Genomic DNA, 26,392 nt, shown 5'->3' on the forward strand with positions numbered 1-26,392 from the left:
TCATGGTTCTTTTATCTAAATATATATGAAGAGAAACAAACTTTTGAAACCCGTAAAGATTGCTTGGTGGCAAGAAAATAAAATTTGAAGTTTTGAATCAGACACAAAAGAAAGGTATGGCAATAAGCCCAAAGCAGTTGAGACTATGAGCTCTGGGTTGGATTTTGGGTTCCAAACCAAATTCCTTCACTTACTCTTTGTGAGATCTTGGCCAAGCCACTGTATCTCTTTCAGTCTCCAGCCCTTTATCTCTACAAGGGAGATAATTTCATAAGGTTGCAATAAGAATAAATGAGAATTATGTAAACCACCTGGCATATTAAATAAATGCTGATTCCTCCCTTCCCTTCCAAGTCCTCTATAGTGAGCTCTCCTGACTTAACTCTATCCATCTACAAAACGGTATAACATTAGCCATCAGCAGCAGTTGCTAGAGGCAGCAAGATGAATAGGCTATGGAGGGGAAAAAACAACAAAAAAGTGCACTCCTGGAGTTCCTAGGGCGGTTTCACTTGCTGCCCTGCACTAAGCTTCGTGAGCATTAAGAAAAGGAAGTGCTCTGCCTTCAAAACAGAGTGAGAAGATACCATGTCTATTGTAATGCCCAACTCATTCAATCTCAAAATGAAAATTTTCTTTCAGCCAAAGTCTTGGATTTTCAAATACTCACAACTCACAGGCTGGTTTCCTTTGTAAAGGACCAGGAGGAGAAAAGAAGCTTTCTGCTACGGTGGACGGCCCTGAGGCTGGCTGCTGGTGCAGAAGACACACCTGTCCTTCCACCTGTCCAGCTTCCCAGCCCTCAAACAGCAGGCTGCTAGGAGAGCAAGGGCAATTTTATTTATTTTCCTTTCTCCTCTTTAAAGGTGATTTTCTTAAAACTGTACAGCTTGTTACTATTGTTGAGTTGTGACTCCCTAGAGGATTATACATTTCTAAGCATGAAAGCATCTGTGTGGCAATAAAACATGCAACATTCCCCAACCACTTCATTTTTTTTTAATTAAGAAAAAAAAAGTTACAGCCTCCCACAAAGTGATGTTCCGATGAGCACATCCCCCAGCAAGCCTTTCAAAATACTCTGAGAAAGGGCCCTGGGCCTAGTAAACCAGAGCCTCTGCAAGCCCCATCCCATGGGTTCAGTTTCTGACAGAAGCCATGTGCCAGGACCCACAATGAGTGGAATTATAATCTGCGTAGCAATCAGGTCTTCTCCCAGCTGACCATCCAGAAAACAACATTGTACCCATCATACTTTTAAGGGAAGGAATTAAAAAGAAACCAAACAGCCCCAGAGAGATGGAAACATTCGAAAACCAGAGGAAAGTCTTCTGTTAAGTAGTATGAAAGATCCAGGTTTCCCAAATGGCATTTAAGGCATTGGCAAGAAAGGCTGATTTCTCCCAGAGGGGCCCCAGCTTTGATGCCCAAACTGCCCTCAAACATCAGGCTGTGTGCATTTTTGTATAGCAGGATACCCTCAGGCGAGACAACCATAAATAGCTTAAAACAAGAATAGGAGATTCCATCTGTTTCTGGAGTATTTCAGCAGCACCTGCTTTCAAGGTAAAAATCTGGGAGCTGTCCCCACAGCCTTCCTTCCCAACTCCCTTCCCCATCCCCCATAGACTTATTTTATACCAAAGCAGCTAAAACACAATCCAAAAGGGCTTCTGCCACTGCATCTGCCTAAGGAAAGAGTCCTTTGATTTTTTCTCCTAAACTGTATGTGTTGGAGCAGTTAGAGAGAGAAGCCAAAGTTCTCAAAAGCAGACTCTATTACTTCTAGCTTCTTTTTCTCTGAGAAAACTGAGCTTTCCCGTTTATAGTAGAAATGAGTACAATACAGATGAAAAAAGGATGCGACAGTTGTTCCTGCCATTAAGACAGAAAGTGTTCCAGAAGGAGGATGGTTCTCACTTAACACAATTAACGTTTAAACATAAGCCCACATGCCAACTTGCATGGGAAGAAGGACAATAACTCCCCAACGAGGGCCAAGGAACACATTTCATTAAGGTATAATTTAAAAAAAAAAAAAAAAAAAAAAACCACTAAAGTTGAGGCTTGAAAATTCCAATCTAAATCAGGTGTTACTCCCAAAGTGATGTGCAGCATCCCTCTAACAATAACCAGAAAATCCCAAGCCTGTGTAGATAGCAATTTCATGTACAAAAGCCACTTACCCTTGGTGTAAAAACAATATTTCTAACGCCTGCCCCAGACTATTGCATGGCACACCATTTTCTATGGGATAAATCCAAAATCTTGAGCATGTCCCACAAGGGCTTTCACAGCCTGGCCCCAAGACTTTTATGGCATCATCTCTTGCTGTCACCCTCTCATCAGAATTCTCATCATTCTTTCATCTTGCTATACCTTTCATTTCTCTGGGCCTTTGTGTACCAGTTCTCACTGCCCAGAGAGGTTTTCTCCCTTTTTCCTCCAGGCAAGCCCCCATTGATTCTCTAAGACCCAGTTTAACTGGAACCCATCAGCAACACTTTCTCTAATTCTCCAAGTCAGACACGGGCACTGCCTAATCTGTGACCCCAAAGAACCCTACACATACATATTTTTTAAAATAGCACTTACCACATTATATTTTAATTACTTGTTTACAGAGTCCCTTCCCAAAGATTAAGTGGCTCCTAAGACAGTAAGTGTAGTAGAAGTGAAATGGGAAGTGGGTATCAAAATCAGAGGTGGCCTGGGAACAGTGCACCCAGAAATATATTCAATTTTATATTTGGTAAAGGACAAAAAGTATACATTGTTTTCAGTTTGAAATACCAAGTTCAGAAAATTCAGCTCACCAAAATCTTGGATGAATATGACATCTGAAAGGTTCTCATATGGGGAGCTGGGGCTAGATCTCTGTGTCTATTTTAAGGGACCCCGAGGTAAATAAAGGCCAAAGACCACGTGTTATACATTGCTCATTCCTGGTATATACTAGATACAAAGATACTAATTGAATAAAAACTTTAAATGTTAAACTAAAAAAATTTTAGATACCATCTTGATGAAACAAGTTATTTCTTCCCAAAATGTATAATAGGTTCTGAACAATCTTATTTGGGTATAAAGATAGTTACTCAAGCTTTCTCAAGAGCTGAAATAAGATCCCTATATATACAGGAGAAAATTGTAGAACACAAATATTTTTAAAGTTCCTTTATAAAGAGTAAAGAAATTTAATATTGTATGGCTTATCTTCCATAATCTACTCCCCCCAACCCCAAGCAATACAGTTATGGCTTTGAACTCTGGCGTTCCTTCTGTTCATCCAAAACAAGAAGTTGGCTATAAATAGCATATTTCATTACAGTTTTAGCCTTGATGGGTCATGTGTTATTTGGGCAAATAGAAGCCACGAAAAAAGTGATCTAGGTCACTCTGTCTTATGATATTTGAAAGATTTCAGAGGTAAATACTTATTATATCTTAGACTCAGATGGTGCTATCTAAAAATGCTAAAATACTTTCTCAGATTCCTGGGTTATAATGAAGAACAACTAACTTACCCCGTAACTCCTGTTCTCCTAGCTGGTGCTTTAATCTAGTATCAACTAGATTATTTAACTAGCAGCTAGTTAAATAATATAATGGTGACTCTCAAGGTAATTAAAATGCTTTAATAGAGAGAACCAGTCAATTGTGGGAAGAAATAGTGCATTTTGACTTTATATACCATGGTACTTTCATTAACAAGACTTATACTTCAGTACAACTACAATCTCTGTCAAGGTAGCTGGTGACAAGAATTCAAACCAACTTTGAAAAATGTTTAAAAATAAACTCAGAGATTCAGCCTTCAAAAAACAAGTATTACTAAGTGTCTACTATATGCAGGACATTCTTAATACACTTTGGGTGTTTGTATTTATGAACAAAACAAACAAAGGTAAGAATTCCAAGCCTTCATGGAGCTTACATTCTAGGGGGGAGGAACAGACAATGCCCCTAACAATGAACCTAATAAGTTATATTGAATAAAGGATGTCTAAGAACCTTTCATTGTGAAATTAAGTTCAAATTTTGTAAATACTGATGACCTAGTCCTTTATGGACATAATGTCTGTCCACTGTGCCGTTGAATCTCCACTGTGACACTCAAAGGTGCACCTCTTATGACTAACATGAATTGTTTGGTAATATGAACCAATAACTGGATTTCATATTTTCTCTTTGAACTAGTGTCCAATGTGGCCTGTCCTCTCACTCAGAGCCCTCAGTATCCGTTTCCTGTTCTTCCAACCGAATGGAATGGATCTCCCTGTCTCTGAAAGCCATGCACACAATATCTTGGTTGAGCACTACACTAAGTGCTGGGGATGCAGAGTTGTTTAAGACACAATCTTTACCCCTAAAGAGTTAACTGTTCAATAGGAGAAACACAAAGGAAGATCAAGGCTTATGAGTGTGTAACTGAAGTGTGCAAAGCATGCTGGGTGCATCCAGAGGATGGGATGATTACCTCTGCCTGGAGAAGGCTACTCTGAGAAGAGCCCAAGCTGAGTCTGGGAGGATGGGTAAATGCGTGAAGGCAGAAAGGTCCAGTCGTTCATATGGGCCAGGAAGCATATGAGCTCGGGACAGCAGCCAGAGAGAAAGTGACCCTAAGAAGCTAAATCCTAGAACAGCAGAGGCTATGTCTGCACAGATGCCATCACTAGGAACTACATCCCTCATGGGAAAAAATGGAAAACAAAAGTAAAGGTGGCTTCTGAGCAGACTTGAGCTAGAGTACTAGGCACACTGAGAAAGGTGACTGGACCTCAAGACACAGGTTAACTAAAGGAAGGAGATCAAACAGCAAAAGAGGATGATACTTATAATGTAACCCAGACCCAAATCCCACCCATGTTCTCTTGGCAGACTTCTCCACTCTCCACTGGACATGTCACCAACCAGTCATCCAGGGTTAACAGAAGCCATTCCACTCATATGCTAGTCTCGACCCAGCAATGTTTCCAAACCAAGCACAGGGAAAGTGCCATTTTGTGTGCCCTGTATATAAGCAAAAGCTGGATAAGATAAAGAGAGCCTTCCGCCCTCATGTTAAATACCCATGAAATGCATGTCCCAGAATTCACAGAAGACTATTTTTAACTACAGCCACTATCCTCTGGCACTAGATTATCAATAGTAAGAAGACACTATGCCATGGGATCATTCTATGTGTTATATGTAGCATATTATAGCATGATCATCTGTCTCCCCAGCTCATCTTGGGAACTCTTCAAGGACAGGGACTAGCTAATAGTAGGCACTCAATTAAGGGCTGACAAACAAATTAATGAATTAACCCACCAAATTTTTTTCCATAGTTCCAAGCTAGTATAACAGACAGAAAACACACAAATTGCTGTTATTTTTCATTCTAAATGATGACAGCAAGAGGCTATTCAACTAGCTTCTCGCAAACATGAAGTCCATGGCCCTACATGTAGACACACAGAGTCAAACGCCAGAATCAGATGCGAGCAATCTTTAAATTTAAATTTTTAAATTAACAGCTTTCCACTCTCTGAAATTCGCTGAGAGAATGCAATAATGGCAATTCAAGAGTCCCCTTTCCCCCAACACACACATCCAAGCTTTGAAAGAAACATCGTAACCCAAAACACCATGGGACAAAAACCTTTCTGCAAAACTTCAAGAACTTGGTTTAAACCCTCATCTCCTCTGAATGACTACATAAATATGCAGTGTCCTAGCCAAGGCTGAAATATAACATTAGACAAAAATGGAAGAGAAAATTTTCTTTAAAAAAACACTGTTAAATAAAAAAGTAAGTAATAAATTACATCAGAGTCTAATACCCTGGGCAGGCAATCCTTGGGCCTAGACTACCGAGGTGTGCTGGAGAGCAGCAGCCTCACAAAGCAGCCGGCTTTGTGCCTCCTTCTTAAGGTCTTTCCAGCAGTTGTTCTCTAGCGCCCAAATCAGATGCTATGCTTGATGAAGAAGAAAGTTGATTTCACTGATTAAAAATAATAATGATAATAAGATTTGTGTAGAGAAATGCAGAAGTAGCAGTCCTGACTGAGAGTTATCGAGCTCAGGCACTTTGAAAGTCAGCCCTCACCCCCTCATGCTGTGAGGGTGTGTGTGTTTGGGAGGCAGGGGGGTCTCTTCTTAGTGAGGAGGAGAAGAAAGTGCAGAGACTAGTACACCAGAGAACTACTCTTTCTGGAATTCATAGAGGGTCTGGCCTCTTATCCCCAGGCCCAAGCCTGGGGACCCGGGTTTTGTCAGGGGCGCCTCCCTGCTGTCCTGCCCTGAGCTGTTGCACATGAGCAGAGAGAGACAGGAGGCAGGCCCCTCTGACACCTACTTAACCGAGGCAGATGGGGAGGAGGGTGTGTGGGATGCCTTCACCTCCCCCTCAGGAGGCTCCCAGCAGGAGCCCAGAGCCAGCAGCTCCAAAATCAGATTTCCACACATCCTCCCACCCCAGAACATGCCTTACGTCTCTGGCAGGAGGAAACGGAGCAGTAAGCAAGTATGATTCTAGTGTATGAAGGGGGTTTTAGAAGACCTAAAGAAGCCTTCTTACAGGATTCTGCACTTTTTTCAAACCTCTACAGAGGGAGCCAAGTTGGGAAACAGTTACTCACTCATTGACCCAAAGGGGGCAGGGGTGTTACTCTGAGAAGGACACAATCAGTGTCTGCAAGACGTCCTGAGCTACAGACACATACTTTATTAATAATCTTACATACACAAAATGTCCAAGGGAAAGCCTAACAGGCTAATTTCTGACAGCTCCAGATAACAGCAGGAGGAACTGAAGCCATGCTGATTCTCCAGCTTCTACACACTCCCCAGAAGCAATGATCCCTTTTCCCACCCAAGGGATGTGATACAAATAAATAAATACAATTATCTGTAGAAGTTAAAGTGCAAGGACAACATTGTGAAGTCCTTCGCCCCAAGTGCAGTGACTTTTGGGAAACAGATAGGAAAATAAAAAGAACAGCTGGAAAATTTAATTACAGAAGAACAACGCAAATGCTGACACTGTTTCACATAACTAGCCAATAGCCAAAGCCATTTTCCTTACCTTAAGATACAGAAGCAACTCTTGGCTCCTGAAGATAAGCGGCAGAACCCGAATCTCTGTTTGCTGTCAATGTCAGTGAGCACAAACGTGAAGTTCTGGCCAACTTGGCTAACTGTGAGGCTGCGGCAAAGACAGAACAAAGGGGAAAATGAATGTGCAGTAAGTTTCCTGATAAAGTATCTAATCACAACAAGTCGTTGAACCTGTAACATTTCCTTTCTCAGTGGAATTCTTTATAAATGAACTTAAAATTTACACACTTCAAGGGAACAGACTGTGAGCTAGTATTTAAAAACAAAAAAAAAAGACAGCAAGCAGTGACCACGTCATCACAGCTACCAAACCTCCTACTTACTGAGCTCAGGCAGGTGTCCCTGTTGAACACTGCATCCAGTTCTGAAAGGTGCATTCTATTAACCTCATTTTATAGATGAAGAAATAACCTAGAGTGGCACTGCCTAAGGTGCCAGCTGGTAAACTGCAAAAAGCTGAATTTTAAACCTAGACCTATCTGACGCCAAAGCCCTCTCTGCCAGCTCGCTGGTAATGCTACTCACTTGATCATTCCTCTAGTTCAGAAAATAACAGGGATTGCAAAAGCAGAATTGAAGTACCAGCCACAAAGTTAGACACCATCTCATTTACTCTCCCAGCAACCTTGGAATTTAGCGGATGTTCCCATTTTACAGAAAAGGAAACTATAGAACTGAATAGGTAAATAACTGAATCAAGTTCACAGAGCTACTAAGGGGAGGACCTGGAATTCAAGAGGGCAAGGTTAGCTGTTATTTTCCTAAATTCCTGTATCTTTCATAATTTCCAAACTTATGAGGAATATATTTTATATTTTACAGGACAGAAATAGCAAATGTCTTATCAATGCAAGGTATTTTCTAAGAAATGGAAACAAGGTTTTAAAGAAAAACATTTAAGATAAAAGCTAAAAATTCCTGCATCGGCCTTCCCTTGTGGCGCAGTGGTTGAGAATCTGCCTGCCAATGCAGGGGACACGGGTTCGAGCCCTGGTCTGGGAAGATCCCACATGCCGCGGAGCAGCTGGGTCCATGAGCCACAACTACTGAGCCTGCGCGTCTGGAGCCTGTGCTCCGCAACAAGAGAGGCCGCGACAGTGAGAGGCCCGCGCACCGCGATGAAGAGTGGCCCCTGCTCGCCGCAACTAGAGAAAGCCCTCGCACAGAAACGAAGACCTGACACAGCCAAAAATAAATAAATAAAATTAAAAAAAAAAAAATTCCTGCATCAACACAAAAATCAGCAAACCACACATAAAAAACATCTGCTTCAAAAAATTAAAAAGCATATTACTAACCACATTAATCTAGAAACTCTTTTTTAAAGTTATAAAATGTTTAAAAAATCCACTTTTTAAAATCAGTTTACCAGTTAGCTTAGATTCCTTTTTAAAAAGAAGTTAAATATTACAAATTCTAATACACAAATTTATGCTAACATAATATTTTAGAATGTGACATTGAATTATTCAAAGGAACTCATTAACTAGTATTGTATCTTATACAGAACATATTTTACAAAATATACTCAAATTGATAAAATATTCAAATTGATGCTCTCACCTATAATCTGCTATAAATTGTCAGTAGAAATGAAAAATCATGGTTCACCAGGCCTTTTCCAAAGGCAGACTGATTGAGTTTTTTGATAGGATGTGAATTAAGTTTTCAAATATGGATAGCCTTTTTTTAAAAAACTCCCTTATACAGGCCACGTAAGAAAATTAAAGAGACTTTCAAGGTATTCCAGGACAAAAGGTCAATGGACTCTACTGGTCATATTAAAGGAAACAATTCCAGCCCTGGAGGAGTGGTTAGAGAGTACAAGAAAATAATTCAGAAAGAAAAGAATGTTCCAACTCTCCTTTTTAACTAGGAAGGTGAACAAAAACAAGGTAGCAATTTAAAAGCAATGTGGTAATAAAACAGGTGTAAGTAAGTAATGCTATCCCTCCACCTTACACAAGCCAGGAGAAGGAACACATTTCTATAAAAGTTATAGAGCTGTCAAGGGGACACCAAACTACCTTCTTATGGCTGTTATGTTTTATCTATAAAGCTTGGATACTGTGTTACTATGGTGATTTAATACTATGTTTTAAAGGGGGATTATATGATTAATTTTAACAAGGTTGAGAACTAAAGATGTGTGAGAAACAGGATTCTAGCTCACATAATTAAAGTGATTGGGGAAAAAAGTGGGCCTCATTGGGGGAGGGGGAAAACCTGTATTATTGAAATATTTAAACCAACAGGTCAGGATGATTCTAAGTTACAAATAAGGTCATGCTTTTATGAAATACTATTATGTGATCATATAAAATATGACTGTTCATTATTTTAACTCAGGGTTTGATTTCACTTCTAGACTGTTTAAAAGAAGCATCCTAGAAGGGGTAATTGATAGGGACGATGAAAGACCACCCAGGATTTCTAGGAAAAGGACACAGAAGGAACACAACTGGTGGTATTTGTGAGTCAATATTTCTCTTCTCTTTTACTACCTTGGCTGAAAATTCTTTCCGCTACAATTGTAGGCTCAAAGAAAGATTCATTACTCATTTACTTCGTTCAAATCACAGTTCAATCACTTGCTAACTGGGCCTTAATTTAGCAAGTTACTTAACCTCTAAGTAGCTCAGTTTCTTCTCCTGGAAACTACCACCCAACCCAAAGCATATTTGAGGAATAAGTGAGATAAGCATTTGGTATAAAGGCTAGACCATAGTAGGAACAATTAATAAAAGAGATACAAGCTGCTACCATCTGAATGAAAACTAAAATTCATATTAAAATCATCCATTTGCTTAGAATCTTCCTGACTGACTCAGCTTTGTAATACTTGTAAGTGGAGAAGGGAAGGCTGCCTTTCTTTCCTCTCTATCGCATCTTTTCAGCAAGGGGGAGTCCTCTGGGTGACCAAGTGAGTTACTCATTCTTGCATTAAAGTGAAAAAGATTCTTTTTGGGGTGCCACAACTTAGAAGGGGACACATCATTCTCAGTTGATTCACCTTTTAAATTCCTAGTAGGGTGAAATACAAGTCATTAAGAGCCCCAGACCATTAAACTCTAAAATATTTTTTCCTTGGACACTCAAATTAACAGTCAAATTGAGTTCAGATTAACTCAAAGGAGTCTGAATCTTCAAGGAATTTGTCATTCCCTCTCTACTATTTCTCCATAAAAATGACTTTGGGGAAAGGGTTGGTTTCCTTAAATGCTGCAGTTTTTGTGATTACCTCCAGGATCAGAATCCATGCATTTTTTACAGGAATCAGAGATTTCATGATGATTAAAGGTAGCGGGAATCTTAGAAACCATCTCATCCAATTCTCTTGTTTCATAGATGGGGAAACTGAGGCTCAGGATGTTTTGTTGTGGTGGTGGTTTGGGTTTGCTTTTTTCAAAGTAACCAGGACCAAAATAAAAACCCAAGCCCAATTCTGGTTCAAAGTCCTTTCCATTCTGCCATGCTGCACCAAACACAATGAAAACCCTCCCAAGAAGTTGTCAACTCGGTTTAAGGAAATCAGGTATGTGAGGAATTCAAATAGTTGTCTCATCAAACAGACTAGCTACACTTCCCACTAAGCAAGAGAAACCAAATTTGAGTATTTCCAGAATTAAGCCAGGAGACCAGGACCAAAATCACCCTCAGCTGTGCTTCCCATGCCTCGGTGAATACGGAAAACAGAGGAGAAAAGTAATGACCATTCCAACCACAGACTTTAAAATTCATGCTGCCTCTTAAATGCCTGTCAGCCACTCAAGACCCCTCCTACAGCATTTTGCCTAATATTCAAGTTATTTATAGGTTCAGTGTATAAATGGCATGAAGCAAGTGGGTGGATAGTTTGATTCCAATCTTCCAGTGAGAAATCAGATTTTCTATATCAGCCTCACTTTTAAGTTTAGTTACCCATCTTACAAACTGAGCAACTATATTGGGCACCATAACATCCATCCTGCTGTGGAGCTTCCGGTCTAGTTGGAGAAGCATAATAAACTCAAAGCATACAGCTTGTGTTAGTGTTATATGAAACGAAAGAAAGAACAAAGACAGAAGAAAATGGAAGAGGAGGAAAAGCCCTACTGAGACAATGTGGTCAGAGACAGCTTCTCAAAAATGATGACAACACTGACCTAAAGGATGGGATGGAGCAGCCACTCCACAAGCAGGGTACTGGGTGTTTCAGGCAGAGAAAGAGCTGCACAGAGATTCTTCAGCTGGAAAGAGCTGGGCATGTTCAAGACACTAAAAGGTCACCAGTACAGTTAAGGCCCCAGAGACATGGAGGAAGTGGCTTAAGAAGGTGCTAGATTGGGCTTCCCTGGTGGCGCAGTGGTTGAGAATCTGCCTGCTAATGCAGGGGACACGGGTTCGAGCCCTGGTCTAGGAAGATCCCACATGCCGCGGAGCAACCAGGCCCGTGAGCCACAACTACTGAGCCTGCGCGTCTGGAGCCTGTGCTCCGCAACAAGAGAGGCCACGATAGTGAGAGGCCCGCGCACCGCGATGAAGAGTGGCTCCCGCTTGCCACAACTAGAGAAAGCCCTCACACATAAACGAAGACCCAACACAGCCAAAAATAAATATTAAAAAAAATAAATTAAAAAAAAATTGCAAATACTCATGTTCTTATAAACATTTGATATGATTTCATTGTTTAAAAAAAAAAAAAAAAGAAGGTGCTAGATAAAGCAAGCAGCAGATCATGCAGAGAGCCCCATAGACCATGGTAAAGAATTAGGATTGGCTGATTGATTGATTAATAAGGGCAATGGAAAGGTACTGAATGATTTTAATCAAGAGAATAACAGTCTGGTCTACAGTTCTAAAATTTTTATCTGACTCTTATGTGCAGAACAGTTTGGAAGAAGGCAAAAGTAGAAACAGAGGGAACAGTCAGGAGGCTAGAGCAATAGTCCAGGTGAGATTGGATGGTGGCTTAACTCTTGTAGTGAGAGTGAAAATGGATCAGGTGGATAGATCCAAGTTAGAGCCAGCAGATGGACTGAGATGGAGTAAAAAGGCAGCATATTACCATTTAATGGTAGGAAAGTCTAACGTGTTTGGGAAGAGTTCCAAGAGTTTTATTTGGGACATGTTAAGTCTAAGAAACCTGTAAATAGAAATGTCCAGTACATAGCTGAACATACTATGTAGGAAATCAGGGGAAAAGTTTGGGCTGGAGCTATAAATTTGGAAATCATCTATACAAAGATGGTATTTAACACCATGGTAAAGGATAACATCACTTAGGAAGAGAATTGAGAGAAACAGAAGAGGATCCAGGACTAAGTTACAGAAATACCAATTTAGAGGATGGGTAGAGAAGAGACCATCAAAGAAGAAAAGAAGAACCACCAGGCAGAACAAGCAGGAGGGAGTGGTCGACCAAATCCACAGGCATCAAGATAAGAGAAAAAAATGTCGATTGAGTTGAGCAACATGGAGGTTTTAGACAGTCTTGATAAGAAAAGCTCTAGTAGAATGAAGCTGAAGAGGGCTGAGCAATAAATTAAAATGTGTAGGTAACTCTTCCAAGAAGTGGAGAATTAGGCAGTAATTGAATGGGAATGAAGAGTCAAAGATGGGTATTATTTTTAGGATGGAGGAATACCAGAGCTTGTTTTTAAGCTGTTGGGAATGATTCAATAGAGGCAGAGACTTATGATGCAGGAGAAAGAAGATGAAACAGTAAGGTGTGGACTTTGGATTAGAATCCCAGATATGCCACTCACTATGGATGTGAGCACAGGCAAGTTACTGCACCTCTCTGAGCCTCATCTCTAAAATGGGAATAATACTTACCTTGCAAAGTGGTTTTGAGGATTAGAAATAATGTATACAAAGTAACTGGCGTCTAATAGGTACACAATGAAAATAATTACTATTGTTATGAAATTATAAAATTTGAGAGATGGAACAGAAATATTTTGCTGTTCTGTTTATTACAGCTTCCTAGCAATTACCTGTTGGGCCATCTACTGCAAGGCATCCATAAGAGCTGCTTCTCCTTTCCTTCACTGTATATGAGACATCAGGCAGGAATCAAGTTTTAGCAAACCACCACATCTCCCAACCTTTAGTTACATGAGCCTCAAAGCTTCTTTCCATAAACACAACTTTCATCTGCCTAAGACTCGAGTTTTTCACATTCCCTACTCAAAGATCCAAGTGGCAAAAATGGCATTGACCCAAATGCCCTGGGGACCAAGAGTAGGTCACACACTCTGCTCGAGAAACTCACTGGATATTCTAAGAACAGAGATCCTCCACTCCCTTATCTACATGAGCCTGACAATGTAAAAATGAATCATAACTGGAGAATGAAAAAGTATCAAAACAAAACAAAGAATCAAAACTAGAAGGAACAGCAGAGATCTAGTTCAATTCCCTCATTTCATCCATGAAGAAACTAAGGTACTCATGGGAGAGGCCACTTGCCTCACGGGACAGAGCAAGTCAATGGCAGAACCAAAACTGTAACCTAGGTCTCCTGGTTGATACCCTCGATGCTTTGTCCACTAAAGCCCAATTGCTTCATGGTTCTCAAATGTTACAGAAAATGACCATGGGGCACAGCTTACCAAAGAGCTTACGCTAAACCAAGGGACTAAACCAATGGTAGAAACAAGGGATGCAAGTGGCCAAATGGATTCAGTTTGAAAAGAACAGCCGGATGAATGTATGAAGTGGAAGCGAGAGGAGAGGTCGGGGCAGACACATACTGATGCACTAATCATGCGCCTTTCTTGGCTTAGTTTCATTTTATTTCAATTATCTGAATAAAAATGGGTTTCATTGTCTTCCGTTATCTGAATTTTCTACCTTCTTTTTTACAATAACTACATATTGCCTTTGAAATAAATGTTAAGAGTTTGCTTGGTGACTTTCTTCGTGGTGTGATGGATCTAACAACGGCAGTATAATATAGAACAAGTATGATGGAACTGGAAGTCAGACAAACGTGGGTTCCCACAGCAGCTCTGCCACTTACCAATGGTGGGACCTTGGGCACATTAGCGAACCTATCTGAGCCTCTGTTTCCTCATATGTGGCATTATGATAATGACAACCTTGCAAATGTGTAAGATTTTAATGCAGGAAAAGAACACAACACAATGCGTGGCGCATAACAGATACATAATAAAATGGTAAATAGCATTTGAACCACATTTGCATCTGTGATTACATCCTAAATCATTAAACTACGCCTCTGCCCTTGAAAGATGTCATTTCACTTCATGCTCATGTCACTTGTGTGTACTAGTATAATTAACAGGACAACTGAATCGTAGCTGGTTTTTCTGGGTTCTGAAAGAGATAAGCACAAACATGGAGAAGAATAGCTTTCCATCATCCAGTGAGTCTCTTGAGTGCTTTGACTAACTGAAGCAGGTTGCCAGCTATCAAGAGCAAGTAAGTAGCACCACAATATGAAATGGTATTCAAATCTCTTTTATTTTTTTGAAGAGACTGCTTTCATCAATAATAAAAACTTTTTGAGAGCGATACAGGAATCTCAGCGCTGTCATTTCACTGCTCCTTTCCACCACGTGCTTCAAGTACAGGGTAGGGTAGAAATAACTCTTGCTTGGGAATAAGATTATCCGTCCCCCCACCCCCCAGCTCTGTAATTACATAGCTGTGACATAAGGAAGTCATTTCGCCTCTATGGATCTTACTTTCCCTTCTGTAAAATGGGATGCTTAAGCCAGATGAATTTCAGCTTTAAAATCCTGTGGTCTTATTCCCACACATTTTCAAGGCCTCCTGTAGTCAGAGCCCAAGCTCTTAGGCACACATTACCCTCTCAGCAGGAGGTTCCATCTGCTCTGGCCAAATGATCTCTAGATCTCTAGGCTCATTCGCGGTTTCTCCTCTACCTTGCTCTTCAGTGCATATGGGGTGTTGGGCTCTCCCTTCCACTTACCCCCTTCTTGCTGTCCTTGCAGTCTCAACACAAGCCTCACCCACTATATGATGTTTTCTCTGACCATCTCAGTCTTTCCCAACCTCATTATCCTTTTGGATAGATATTGTTTACTGTGTCTTTACAATACATTCTGGACTAGACTGAGAAACGCATGGACAGCAGAGCTCCAAGTCTGATACAATTTCCATACCACCCAACATAATGCTACACATTCTGAACCTTCCTTTGCTCTTTTGTAAAAGAGATACCACCACCACCTATCTCCTAGAGTTGCTGGGAAGAATAAATGAGGTATTACTGTAAAAATGTCCAGCATGTTGACTAGAATCAATTAAGAACTGAAATACTAATTTCCTTCTTTACCTCCCTCTATTTGGTGACTAGTCTTCCCACAAGGTGGTCTACTGAGAAATGTACTCATTTGGGAGATGGATGTCTAGACTGTGCTAGCAGCCTAAGCGGACCTTGGGCAAGTCACAATTTCTCTACAGCTTAGATTTCTTCCAATGACGATAACAGCACTTGTTCTCATCTTTTATGACAGGAGAATAAAATGAGATAACACATGAGAAAGCACTTTCTTTTGAAGAGCTACCAGCATTATTATTTTTCATAAGTCCTAGTTTCAGAAAGAAAAACCTTAAAACAATAGAAGAGACAGCAAGATGTCAATGTTAATGGGTGATTTGATGACGACTGTGAAAATCCCACTCTTGATATAGACTAGAAATGTCAGAAAGTTGTATTTACTGTTCCTTGAGGTAGAAAAGCACAGATACTGAAAAGATTAGGTAGCTTTCTTTTTTGAACGTAATCACCCGGGGCATTACTCATCTCCCATGCCGACATATTTTCTAAGTCAAACAACATCATAAATACCTCTGGGGGGCTTTGTGGGCCTCGGAATCTGGGCATATCTATTTGACAGTGCTAACTGCGAGCTAATAATAAACAGTGACATTAGAACCTTTGTATTTTTTGTAAACAAACTTAATTATTATTATCTCTTCTGCAGTGGAGTATGCCACAGTTAGAAGTGGGGCAACAGAAGAGAAAAAATATAGTCCCCCAACTAAAGTGATTTTTTTGTATCGATAAAAGTTATCAATGCCTACAGGGTGCATAATACGATACAATGTAAGAAAGAACCATTGTATACAGTAAAGATTAAAATATATCCATAAAGAGACATTTCTGTCCCAAATTGTTTTGTGAAAAAATAATGAGGAACACGATTAGGGGAAGGTAATTTGGAGAGAAGCGTTTTAGAAGAAAGATGTTTTTCTAACAAAATAAAGACATCAGCCGTTACTGGTGACAAAACAGACTTTAGCACTATAACTTAAGGACTCTGTTTTTCTTCCATTTCAGAATGTAATCACCCAGACAGGTAGGTAAGTAAAGATGTGTGTGTGGCATGAGATAGGGAGGGTGTGTGTGTATGTGTGTGTGTGTGTGTGTGTGTGTGTGTGTGTGTGTGTGTGTGTGTGTGTGTGTGTGTGTGTGTGTTGGGAGGGATTTAATCTCATTGCTTATTTCTTCTAATACTAGTTTATAAAGTCAATTAAGGAATACCTATCCAAAACAGATCACCACTCTTATCAAGGAGTCATGTAAAAATATATTCTTATCTTTCTTTGTTAAATACCTAGCCACATTTTAAAAACATTTCACCTTTATTAATTTGTATAAATATGCCCTTGCCATAATTTGTAATACATTTTATAAGCAACTGGAGGAGATTTCATGCATCACTAATTCATACATATAAATGTGAAGTTTGCATTAAACGTCTCTAAACAAAACCCTACTTCCTTGCTATTTTTAGAAGGAATAGGATAAAGAAGAGACAAGAAGACTCTCATTACAAAGGCTGACCCCCTTAAAATTAAGGCTATTCTGTTTTGAGCATCAACCTGCTACTAAAACAGCCCTGGTACCAGGATTTTAAAAGGCCCGAGTCTGGAAATACTACAATGGTTGATTGGTTTTAAAAAATAACATGTTAGAACCACAGAAAACAGTGATTATAAGTGGCTGGCAACATTCCAAAGCTGCTTTTTAGTACTCCTTTGCTTTTTAGTATTCTTTTAAACTCCTTTGGCTACCAGTTCTCATCTCACACCATTTTTAGGTTTATGCCAAATAAACCAGGACACTGCTACTACAAAGTGTAGAAAAGATCCAAACAGTATACTACCCACATGCACTCTAAATCACTAAACTCTTTCAGGCCTGCCTCGTCTGGGTATACTAAAATATATGATAGAACCTTCCTGAAGATGGGCACATTGCATAGCTTTCTTGGAACAGATTATAGCACTTATTATTTATAATGATATTTTCTAAAACCTCTGTCGCTAAAAGTGGAACTTAACATTTATACAGTCTAATAGTTCAATTTTCCATGAAGACAACATTACGAATAGGTAGCAATGAAGTGAAAAAATAAATGATTGCAAAAACAATGCTTAAACTGTAATGAAAAATACAATAGACCTTCCTTGAAAATAAGATTAAGATGACTGTTTTGTCATTTTATTAGCATTATTAGTAAATTACAGTTTTATAAGTTAAAAAAGCTCTTCTAAAATTGTTTTAAAAAATAAGCTATTTAAAAATAAGCTATTGGCTTCTTTAAAAATAAAAAAACAAAAAAAAGACCCTCAGACTAATTATCTTCAAGTTCTGATATTCATATCACTTCAAGAAACAGTTAATCATAATGCAAGTACTAAGGAAATGTATAGATGATTTTTATTTTTCAGTCTAGAAATCTACTGAAAATGCTTATCTCCCCAGAGATACCATTCTTAGACACCTAAACAAAATGCAAGACAGTATTTGGCAATGTGCTTTTTAAATAGCTGAACACCTTTAAACAAGTTGGGCCTATGCTGATTTAAATTTTAAGTTGAAGTCTAAGAAAAACAAAGTCTATATAATACTCATAAGGCCATGGAGTTATGTAATACTACTTGCTTAAGTCAAATATATTCCTATTTCAATAAAAATTAAATAGCACTGGATTAAATACCAACCATTCTTAATCATGGTTTGAGTCTGATAACCAAAATAAAAAATTTAATGTCATGCAAAATATATCTCACAAACTAATCAATGCAAAGCTCTAGGCTTTAAACTTTTTGATAGTGTCAATAAAATCCCCAGGAAAGGAGAATACTGCAACTCTCCTTGGAACATAGTGTTTTAAATCATGGTTAAACAGACAGAATGTTAAGAATGGTATGGTTTTTATTTTCCATAGCAGGTTTATTGACACTTTGTTTTCTAGTAAAGTTTGAAAATCTGACACTACCTGTCCACATAGAAGGGGAAACAAAACTTGGTCAAAGTCTGTAGAACTTCCTGTGGAGAGAAAGAGAGATAATTTATACATCTAATGGGACCAATAAATCTAACATTAACCATGGCACACAACCTAGCAACTTTACCCTAAAGAAAGAGGAGACAGATGAAGAAATATGGGCTTTATCAATTACATGGGAGGAGTACCAGGCAGTCAATCATGAGAAATAATAAACATGATCAAACTTCATTAAAAATGAAAAATTAATCAAGAATCACACATGGGCAAGCAGCAGGAGCCATGCAGGAAAGCTCTGAAGGGAGGGAGGCGGGTGGGTTGCTGAGTGTTAACACCCCTCCAGGGACCATCTCCAGCCTGACCATATGGATCAGAGTGAATAACACCGAGCCACATGGGTTTGGCCTGGCAGGGCCGCTGTTGCTGGCACCGCTTTTGCCTGTTACCTAGGAACAGAGGGGGCCAGGATTAGACAACGCTTCCCAACATCAATAGGCCAAATCACAAGCAAAATAGAAAACCAACTGGAAGATAATTGTCCCCAAACACTGTCAACTACATTTTTTTAGAGTTTAAAACTTTATTTACTTACTTTATAAAGAAGTTGCCATTTCTGGCATGAATTTATTTTGTAATCAAACTATAACAATTTTAAGTGTGCAGTATTTTTAGTCATTATCATTAAACATCATTATCAAAATGGAACACACTTACCTGCTTGTAATTTATAAAAATCCAAAGCAAACCACCAGTTTAAATGTCTTTTTACAAATATGTAGGTACATAAAACCAAGCACATTACTCAGGGGAAGTATACAAAAAGGGTACAAAAAAAAAACCCAGAGTGACATTTCAAAGACTTATTCATAAAAGAGAAACTTCTAACATTAAGAATACTATATGAGACATAACATACAGTGGTGTGTGACTTTTCTCAATAGATACATTTCACGTACACAGAATATATACAAACAGCAACACACAGACCCAAGTAATTAATCATTACTTCCTTCATAGAATTTTCTCTAACTTGACTTAATTTTAACTGCAAACTTGGACAGACCACAGTTGGTGCTTATCATAAGTTCATAGACCAATGTTATAAATTTTAAAAAAGTATTCCTTTCATGCATTTGATTTGCTTTTTAACTATTTAAAATCCAACTTCAAGACAAAATGAAGAACACATTTTTCAGTCATTGAGAAGCTGCTTCAAATTAAAACAAACCTGCCCATAGCAAATCCTAATCCAAGTGATAAATTAAAGATCAGTTTACAAATGTAGCACTTTTCTAACCAATAATAATGAATTATCAATGCTAACGGAATTGATGCTTCTCGCTTCATTTATTTTTAAAACCAGTTCTATCACTCAAGAAATAAACCACATCAATCTAATAACCCACTCAATGAAGCAGAAAGCACATTGACTTTCTCTGCCAGAGCATGTTCTGCTTACATAATTCAATTGAGCATATCCTATTTTTTTAATATCATTTTGGGCTGGACGTATATCACAGCACTGTTAAGGCATGTCATGATACAGTAAAGGAATAGAAAAGTGAAAAATGAAAAAGGGTGGGTACGAATACTTCAGCATATCCTGAGGCATTATTGATACATTAGTTAATTTCATAATGTGGCATATTCATAAGACCATACACATACTGTTTTAAAACTCATAGTAAAATAAATTGCAATAGGTAATGGGGAATCAGAAGAACAATAGCAATTTTTCAATGCATAATGTTATTATCAGGCAAATATTGGCAAAGAGATCATACAACACATTCATTTTAATGTCTGCAGTTTTAATTATAAAATATATTATAACCCCCATAAACAAAACTCTTAGGATTTACACACAAAAAGAAATTCCTTACAAATTCCTTTCACATCAAGTTTCAAATACCACAAAGCATTGCTTGACTTTAGTTTATGTACCAAGCATTCTTTAAAACTCAGTCCCCAGTGCTCACTCATTGCGAACACCAGCTACAAAGACATTTATCCTTTACCCTTCAAAAGTTACAGATGCAGACGTACTCCTCTACTCTATGCTGGAGTTGAGCTGACAAAAGCCCTCAAGATTTTTGAAAGAAAGGACCCCCATGGCTACAGCAGAGTCAGAGAAATCTAATATGCCCAACTTATTACTCACTACAATACAGAAACTACTTACCACTTTCTAATGTCAAGAGTAATAAGGAACCATGAACTTGTCTGTCAGATAATATTAGAACAAATATCAAAATACCCAATGTAGGCTGAGTATAACCCACCTCCCAAGAGCTTTCCTTTTTACCCAAGAAAGCAGTGATAAGTCTAATTAAGCAATGGGGCAGGGGGAGGGGAGGAGGGAAGGGAACATAGGCAAATGTAGGCACATGTTTGTGCATTACAATATGTTTCTTCACGTTTGTGATATTACAAGAGTTTGATATTCCAATTTAAGTCAAACAGCACGGTAGTGTGCTGTCAGAGGAGAAAACAAAAATGAGCATTGCTCTGTGTTAGGCAAATTCACACATTATCTCAATCAGAACTGAAAAATCAAACTTCTCAGTTTGGGAAGGGGAGGACAGGAACAGGGAGGGGAAAACAAGTAATGTTTCCTGTAAATAAAAACTGCTGAAATAAACCAATTTTTCTTAATACTGATGTTTTCCCTATATATAAACAGGTAACTAACTACCTTATCCTCTCTTTCCAAAGAAAAACACAATTACTTCAGTATGAAAAGTACCACTCTCTGAGAGAGGGGACTTTAAAACCCTGATTTAAACATATTTTGAGCATCATGCTTATAGCAGAGTGTCCCACAGTCTTTCAATATTAACTTTACTGGGAAAACAGTCACTAGCCAGTTACCAACCCATTTTTCTCTCTTGAACCTGTGTCTTTGGCTAGGGAACTTTCTTTGTAGAAAGTAATTCTCCTGTTTTCTTCTCTCTCTCTCTCTCTCTCTCTCTCTCTCTCTCTCTCTCTTTCTCCCTCCCTCCCTCCCTCGCCTACACAAGCTCTTTCAGACAACCAGCCTCAGTACAACCTCAACGGCCACGTAAATCATAAATCGGATCTTGGAGATGCAATACAGCTGATGAAATGTAAATGACCTCGTTGCTAAGGCAGGGGGTGGGGAAGATTGCGCCAGCTCTCCAGATCAATTCCCAAGTTTATATTTTCACAAATCTTTTTATGTACAGTTTGATTTTTTAACATTTTAATGAGCAAAAAGTGCATCTATAGTAGCCAGTCACCACAGTTAAAGTGCAGGGCATGAACTAGATCCCAGGAGGGAACCAGTCCACCATGTCACCACTGGCTTTAGGACATTTGCCACCTGGTTCCATGTCCCCAGGTTCCAACTCTTTTCATAATCAAAACACTGCTGACATTATAAACCCCAGACGGGTTTTCTAAAATCCCTCCCAATCAATATATCCAACACATAACTTATTGGAGACAACACTGAGCTCATTGATTAAGGTGAGTTCAGTAGCAAAGTTTTCAAAATAAATGAGACAAGAATACAGCATTCAACCCCTTTGTGTCACCAGACAATTTATGAAATAGGCAATTTCCAAAAGGGCTTTTCTTCCCAACACAATATACAATACTTCATGTGGGAATAAGTAAGAGCAGAAGGGGCAGGGGGCGAGCGTGGAGGGCAGGCAGTTGCACTAACCTTTCAGTTATGGGTATATTAAGCAGCAGATCGCACAATGCAGTAGAAAAGCAACAACATCTACAAAGCTCTGCCCACAAGGAGATACCAAATCTCAGAGTGTGAACCAAAATATGAAATCAACAACCCTAACACTGGATTCATTTGCAAGTGAAAATCAGAAATGAATTCAAGATTCATCTCAGTCTTCTTTGGATTCATTTCACCCAATTTGAATTCTCATGCAGTCAGAAGACCCATCAAGGGAACTTATTCCAATCTGGACAAAGTCGATTATGTTCTGATGAAACCGAGCTATTCCCTTAAAAACCTGGTAAAATTTTACATTTATAATATTATCCATAATAGAATCCTATCTGGAGGCAAAACTTCGAAGACTAAATTTGATGTAGTTAACAAGGATTATTAATAATGAGAGGCTAAACCAATTCCCCCTGAATTTGGAGTGCGGGGTGGGAAGGTGTATGAGATCCTGCAACAGCCATCAGTTCAAATGTCAAATACTTTGTTTTCATTACTTCATTGAAACCCATAAACAAAAATTAGTTGTATTTGGCAGATGAAAACAAATGACAGTCAAACACAGACATACGCACCCCACAAATAAATGCCATCTGAAAGACAAAAGTGCAGGCTGATTATAAGGTCCACTGGGGTTATAGAGTGTTGGGAGATGAGGCACGTTCTCAGTAGTTCAAAAGGAAAAAGAAAATGTGTGCAGGAAAATATTTAAATAGAGCAAAGAGACTGCTTGAATAAATTAATGTATTTTAAAATATGTAAAGCAACAATCACCCTCTTTGGAGATTGCTGGTATAGCGGTCGATAATTCACCTTTGTCCAAAAAGGAGTGAAGGAGGAAGAAGCAGGAAGACAGTAGGAGAGCACTTCCTGAGTCTCTCATATCTAATTTATTTGTTCATTTCACAATGTAGATGTGTGATGAAAAGATCAGTGGAGCCCAAATTCCTAAAATACTCTATTTCTATGTTTAAAAAAATTTTTTAATAGCATGAGCTAAATGCTGACCCTCTAAGTCCTGCAAGTGAGATCAGTGCAACTGACTTGAAAGAAAAGGCTTGGATTGATGATCTCAAAACTCAAGCTGAAAGTTAAAAACAGAACACACACAAAATCTAAACATACAAAAAAAGCTAACAAAATTTCTACCTTAAGCCATTTCAAGTTAAAACCAGGGACTCCAAGTGAAAGCTAACAGAGGTTTTAATGCTTATGATTAAGAAGAGTAAAACAGAATGGTAAGAAGTTCTTAGAAGCTTAATTAGCACCAAGTTCAACAATGTTGATCAGAAATTTCCTAAATACGAAAACAGGAAATACAATTTTTCTCCTTCCCTATAAATGTCAAATTAAACCCAAGATCCATACTATAGTTACAACCAAACTTTTATTTTTTTCCAGTGAGAAAAGGCTTTGAATAACGGATTTTACAGAAAGGCCTTTCAACATCCGAACATAAAAGCCGGGTCAAATTTCTAACAACGCTGCTCAAATGCTACAGAGTCTGCTTCTTGTCTTTGGTATACTTCAATATTTACTCTCAGTTCACTTTTTATAAACTTTAATTTTGAGTCATGCATATGTTATCATTATGCTAACTTGTGTAATATCTAATATGCATAGTCAATGTTGTAATTCAAAAATTAAATTACAATAAAATATAGAAATTCACCATTTTCTATACCATGTATCATGTAAACTTTATATCTAAGTTATCAAGGACACTAAGTATATAGGTGGAATGCTTACAACAGTAGAAGAGCCACCTCTAGAACTACTTTTAAGTGTAAATCTTCATGACCTTTGAAGTCTAAAGTAAAAATACTGAATCTTATAAAAAAATTTTTTTAATTTAACACAATCACTTTATCCTTTTGTATCCTTCCCTTTCTTCAAAAATTACTTAAAGTTGTCCCCAAATTACGATATTATATAACATCCTATATTCTCTGATTTCATTTTATTAACTTTAAACCTTACAGCAAAAGGTTTGAAAATGAGAGAGCTATATTTATAAGGTCAATGTTAAACACCAATAAACTTTGTGATACTGTTTCAAATACTTCCAAAATGAATAAATGATTTGGTTTGAATCTCTAGCAATTAGCATTCAGTGGTATCGGTAATATAATTCCTTGCACTTAATAGTATTACTCTACAATATTTTGCTTTGTTCATTTCCTTAGACATTTGAAATCCTATTATCTGAACATTTATGTTATGAATTTATCTAAAAGAAAGAAAGGTTGGGGAAAATGCGGGGGCGGGGGGGGAGGAATGGTTGGTGGGGGACGCACAAGTCAGCACATACCAAAGGAATAGAGTCCCAACAGTGAAACTGCAAACATGATTTCACTGAAGAAGCAACTTGCCCTCAGGAAGATACTATTAAAAAAAAAAAAAAAAAAGAGCACTAATAGAAATACTATTTTATAAGCATATTAAAACCTGTCAGCTTTTAAATATTTTAAATGCACACAAAAATGTGCACAGATGGGCAACTTTTTTACTTACATTTGTCTAGAAAAAATCTTTCATTATCAAGCTCAAAGTCCTTGAATTTTTTAAACTTAATTGTGCTTCTATTTCTTAGAATTCACACCCCAAGGCCAAAGCTTTCCTGCCACCAGTCCTTCAAATCTGACTTGGACATTACACGGGAGGAGGCTCCAAGCCTCCCTGAGGTCTCACTCCTTTTACAACACGCGAAAAAGCAGTCGATAATGGGCCCATGCTGAATTCACTGCTCTCCACGTCTCCTCTTGGGACACAAGCCTAGCAGATGTGATAAAAACTGTGTCAGAGAAGTGGCTCTAGTTTGTGCCTTAATGACAACTTAAACCTCTAAACCAATACAACCAAAGGACTAACAGAACTGGCTGTTACCTCTCTCTCCTGCCAATCTTCGAATATCTCTGAACTAAATTAGCACCTCTACCCACAACATCCCTTGCCACCCCACAAAATCCATTCTAATTTTAAAAAATAAATGAATTCAGCAAACACATCGGTGGCATGAGTATCTGGGCTCTGTGCATGTGTATGTGTGTGTGTGTGTGTGTGTGTGTGTGTCCTATAATTAAGCCTTAACACATATTCCATGTAGTTTATATTTTCTCAAGGTATGATTGTACATTCAGATATCTTAAAGGACTGCCTGGTATATTTCCTTTGATTACCATCCCAATAACCATATTAACATGTACAACTGGTAGCCTTACAGTTTCCCAAAAGCCCCTAAAGGTCTAACAGTTATTTTTAAATATGTTCAACCATAGGAAAGAAAAGTGATATTCTGAGTTACTGAAACATTCTAACTATTAAATTTTATACAGTGGATTTTTAAAACCATGGGTAGTTATACTTTAACTTGTAAGAACCCTTTGTCTAACCTAATGATATGGTACCAAAAAAATAGATTTAAATGTGTACTTCTGATAACATTTTCTAAATTCTATAATTCAGCCTTCAGATGATAGGCCTTTTTACCCAGTATCTTGAAAGCCTATTCAATCACAATTGCATACCCACTTAATCAGCAATCATTGTTCTGGGATGCAGGACTTTGTTGTCAAGACAAGCACCAAAACCTTAAAAAATTTTTTTTCAGAACTGGCATAAGAAAAAAGTGATCTTTGTCAGACAAGGACAAATTTATGCAAATCTTTTATAAACATTCACAAACATTTATTTAGCTTTTGAAATGTTGGCCTCATTTGAGAGCATGAAAATGAGGGGGAAGTAGGAAAACGCAAAGGACAGCTTAGAAGCTGGCACGCTACATAAATATTCAGAAGGAAGATTATAGGATTCATGTTAGGCTGTCTTAGGCTTCTCCAAAGTCCACACAGAATAGCAAAGAACAAAACTAACGAGAAGTACAGCAGATGTTAGACAATGCATCAGCCTCTTTTCCTCTCTCACTTGGCTATACTTGGACGCTTTTATATTTTCTTTCAATATGGTTAGGTCATTCAAGGATTCTCCTATAGACTATGTATTGTGGCTACAGATCTATAAGCTGGAGGTCTGTCAGCCTTCCAAAAGTTTCCAATGAAAAGGCATTATGCAAATTCTACCTCTCTTACCCTCTTTCAGGGGGGAAAAAAGCCTCCAGTATGCAGTCATCGGAGTATTGGAAGCCCCAGCCTTCATTTCTGTATAGCTGTGTTTGCCTCAGGGCCACGCTGCTTGTTTTGACAGTGGATCCCCCTAGATAGTTGGGATTAGTCGAGCTTGTTTAGATAAACTTGAAATCAAGGCCTTCTCTAGGTAGACAGCTAGATGCAGCTACCGAGTTTCCAGC

At 38.4% G+C, this 26,392-nt stretch overlaps 1 protein-coding gene across 10 annotated transcripts in view; it reads right to left on the minus strand.

Moving 5' to 3' along the window:
• The window catches only part of DENND1A (DENN domain containing 1A), a 535,076-nt gene that overhangs the window by 349,534 nt on the left and 159,150 nt on the right, over positions 1-26,392 (minus strand). For 8 of the 10 annotated variants that reach the window (XM_036855234.1, XM_036855231.1, XM_036855237.1 and 5 more), the window contains exons 4-5: positions 18,369-18,418; positions 7,073-7,192 (exon numbers count right to left, since the gene is read on the minus strand). In XM_036855234.1, the coding sequence (XP_036711129.1) occupies positions 7,073-7,192; positions 18,369-18,418 (170 nt within the window). Of the gene's footprint in view, positions 1-7,072; positions 7,193-18,368; positions 18,419-26,392 lie in introns of those variants that run through there. The other 2 variants (XM_036855233.1, XM_036855238.1) reach the window with 2 other exon arrangements.

Source organism: Balaenoptera musculus, chromosome 6 (genome assembly GCF_009873245.2).
Source record: "Balaenoptera musculus isolate JJ_BM4_2016_0621 chromosome 6, mBalMus1.pri.v3, whole genome shotgun sequence".
Lineage (NCBI taxonomy): Eukaryota > Metazoa > Chordata > Mammalia > Artiodactyla > Balaenopteridae > Balaenoptera > Balaenoptera musculus.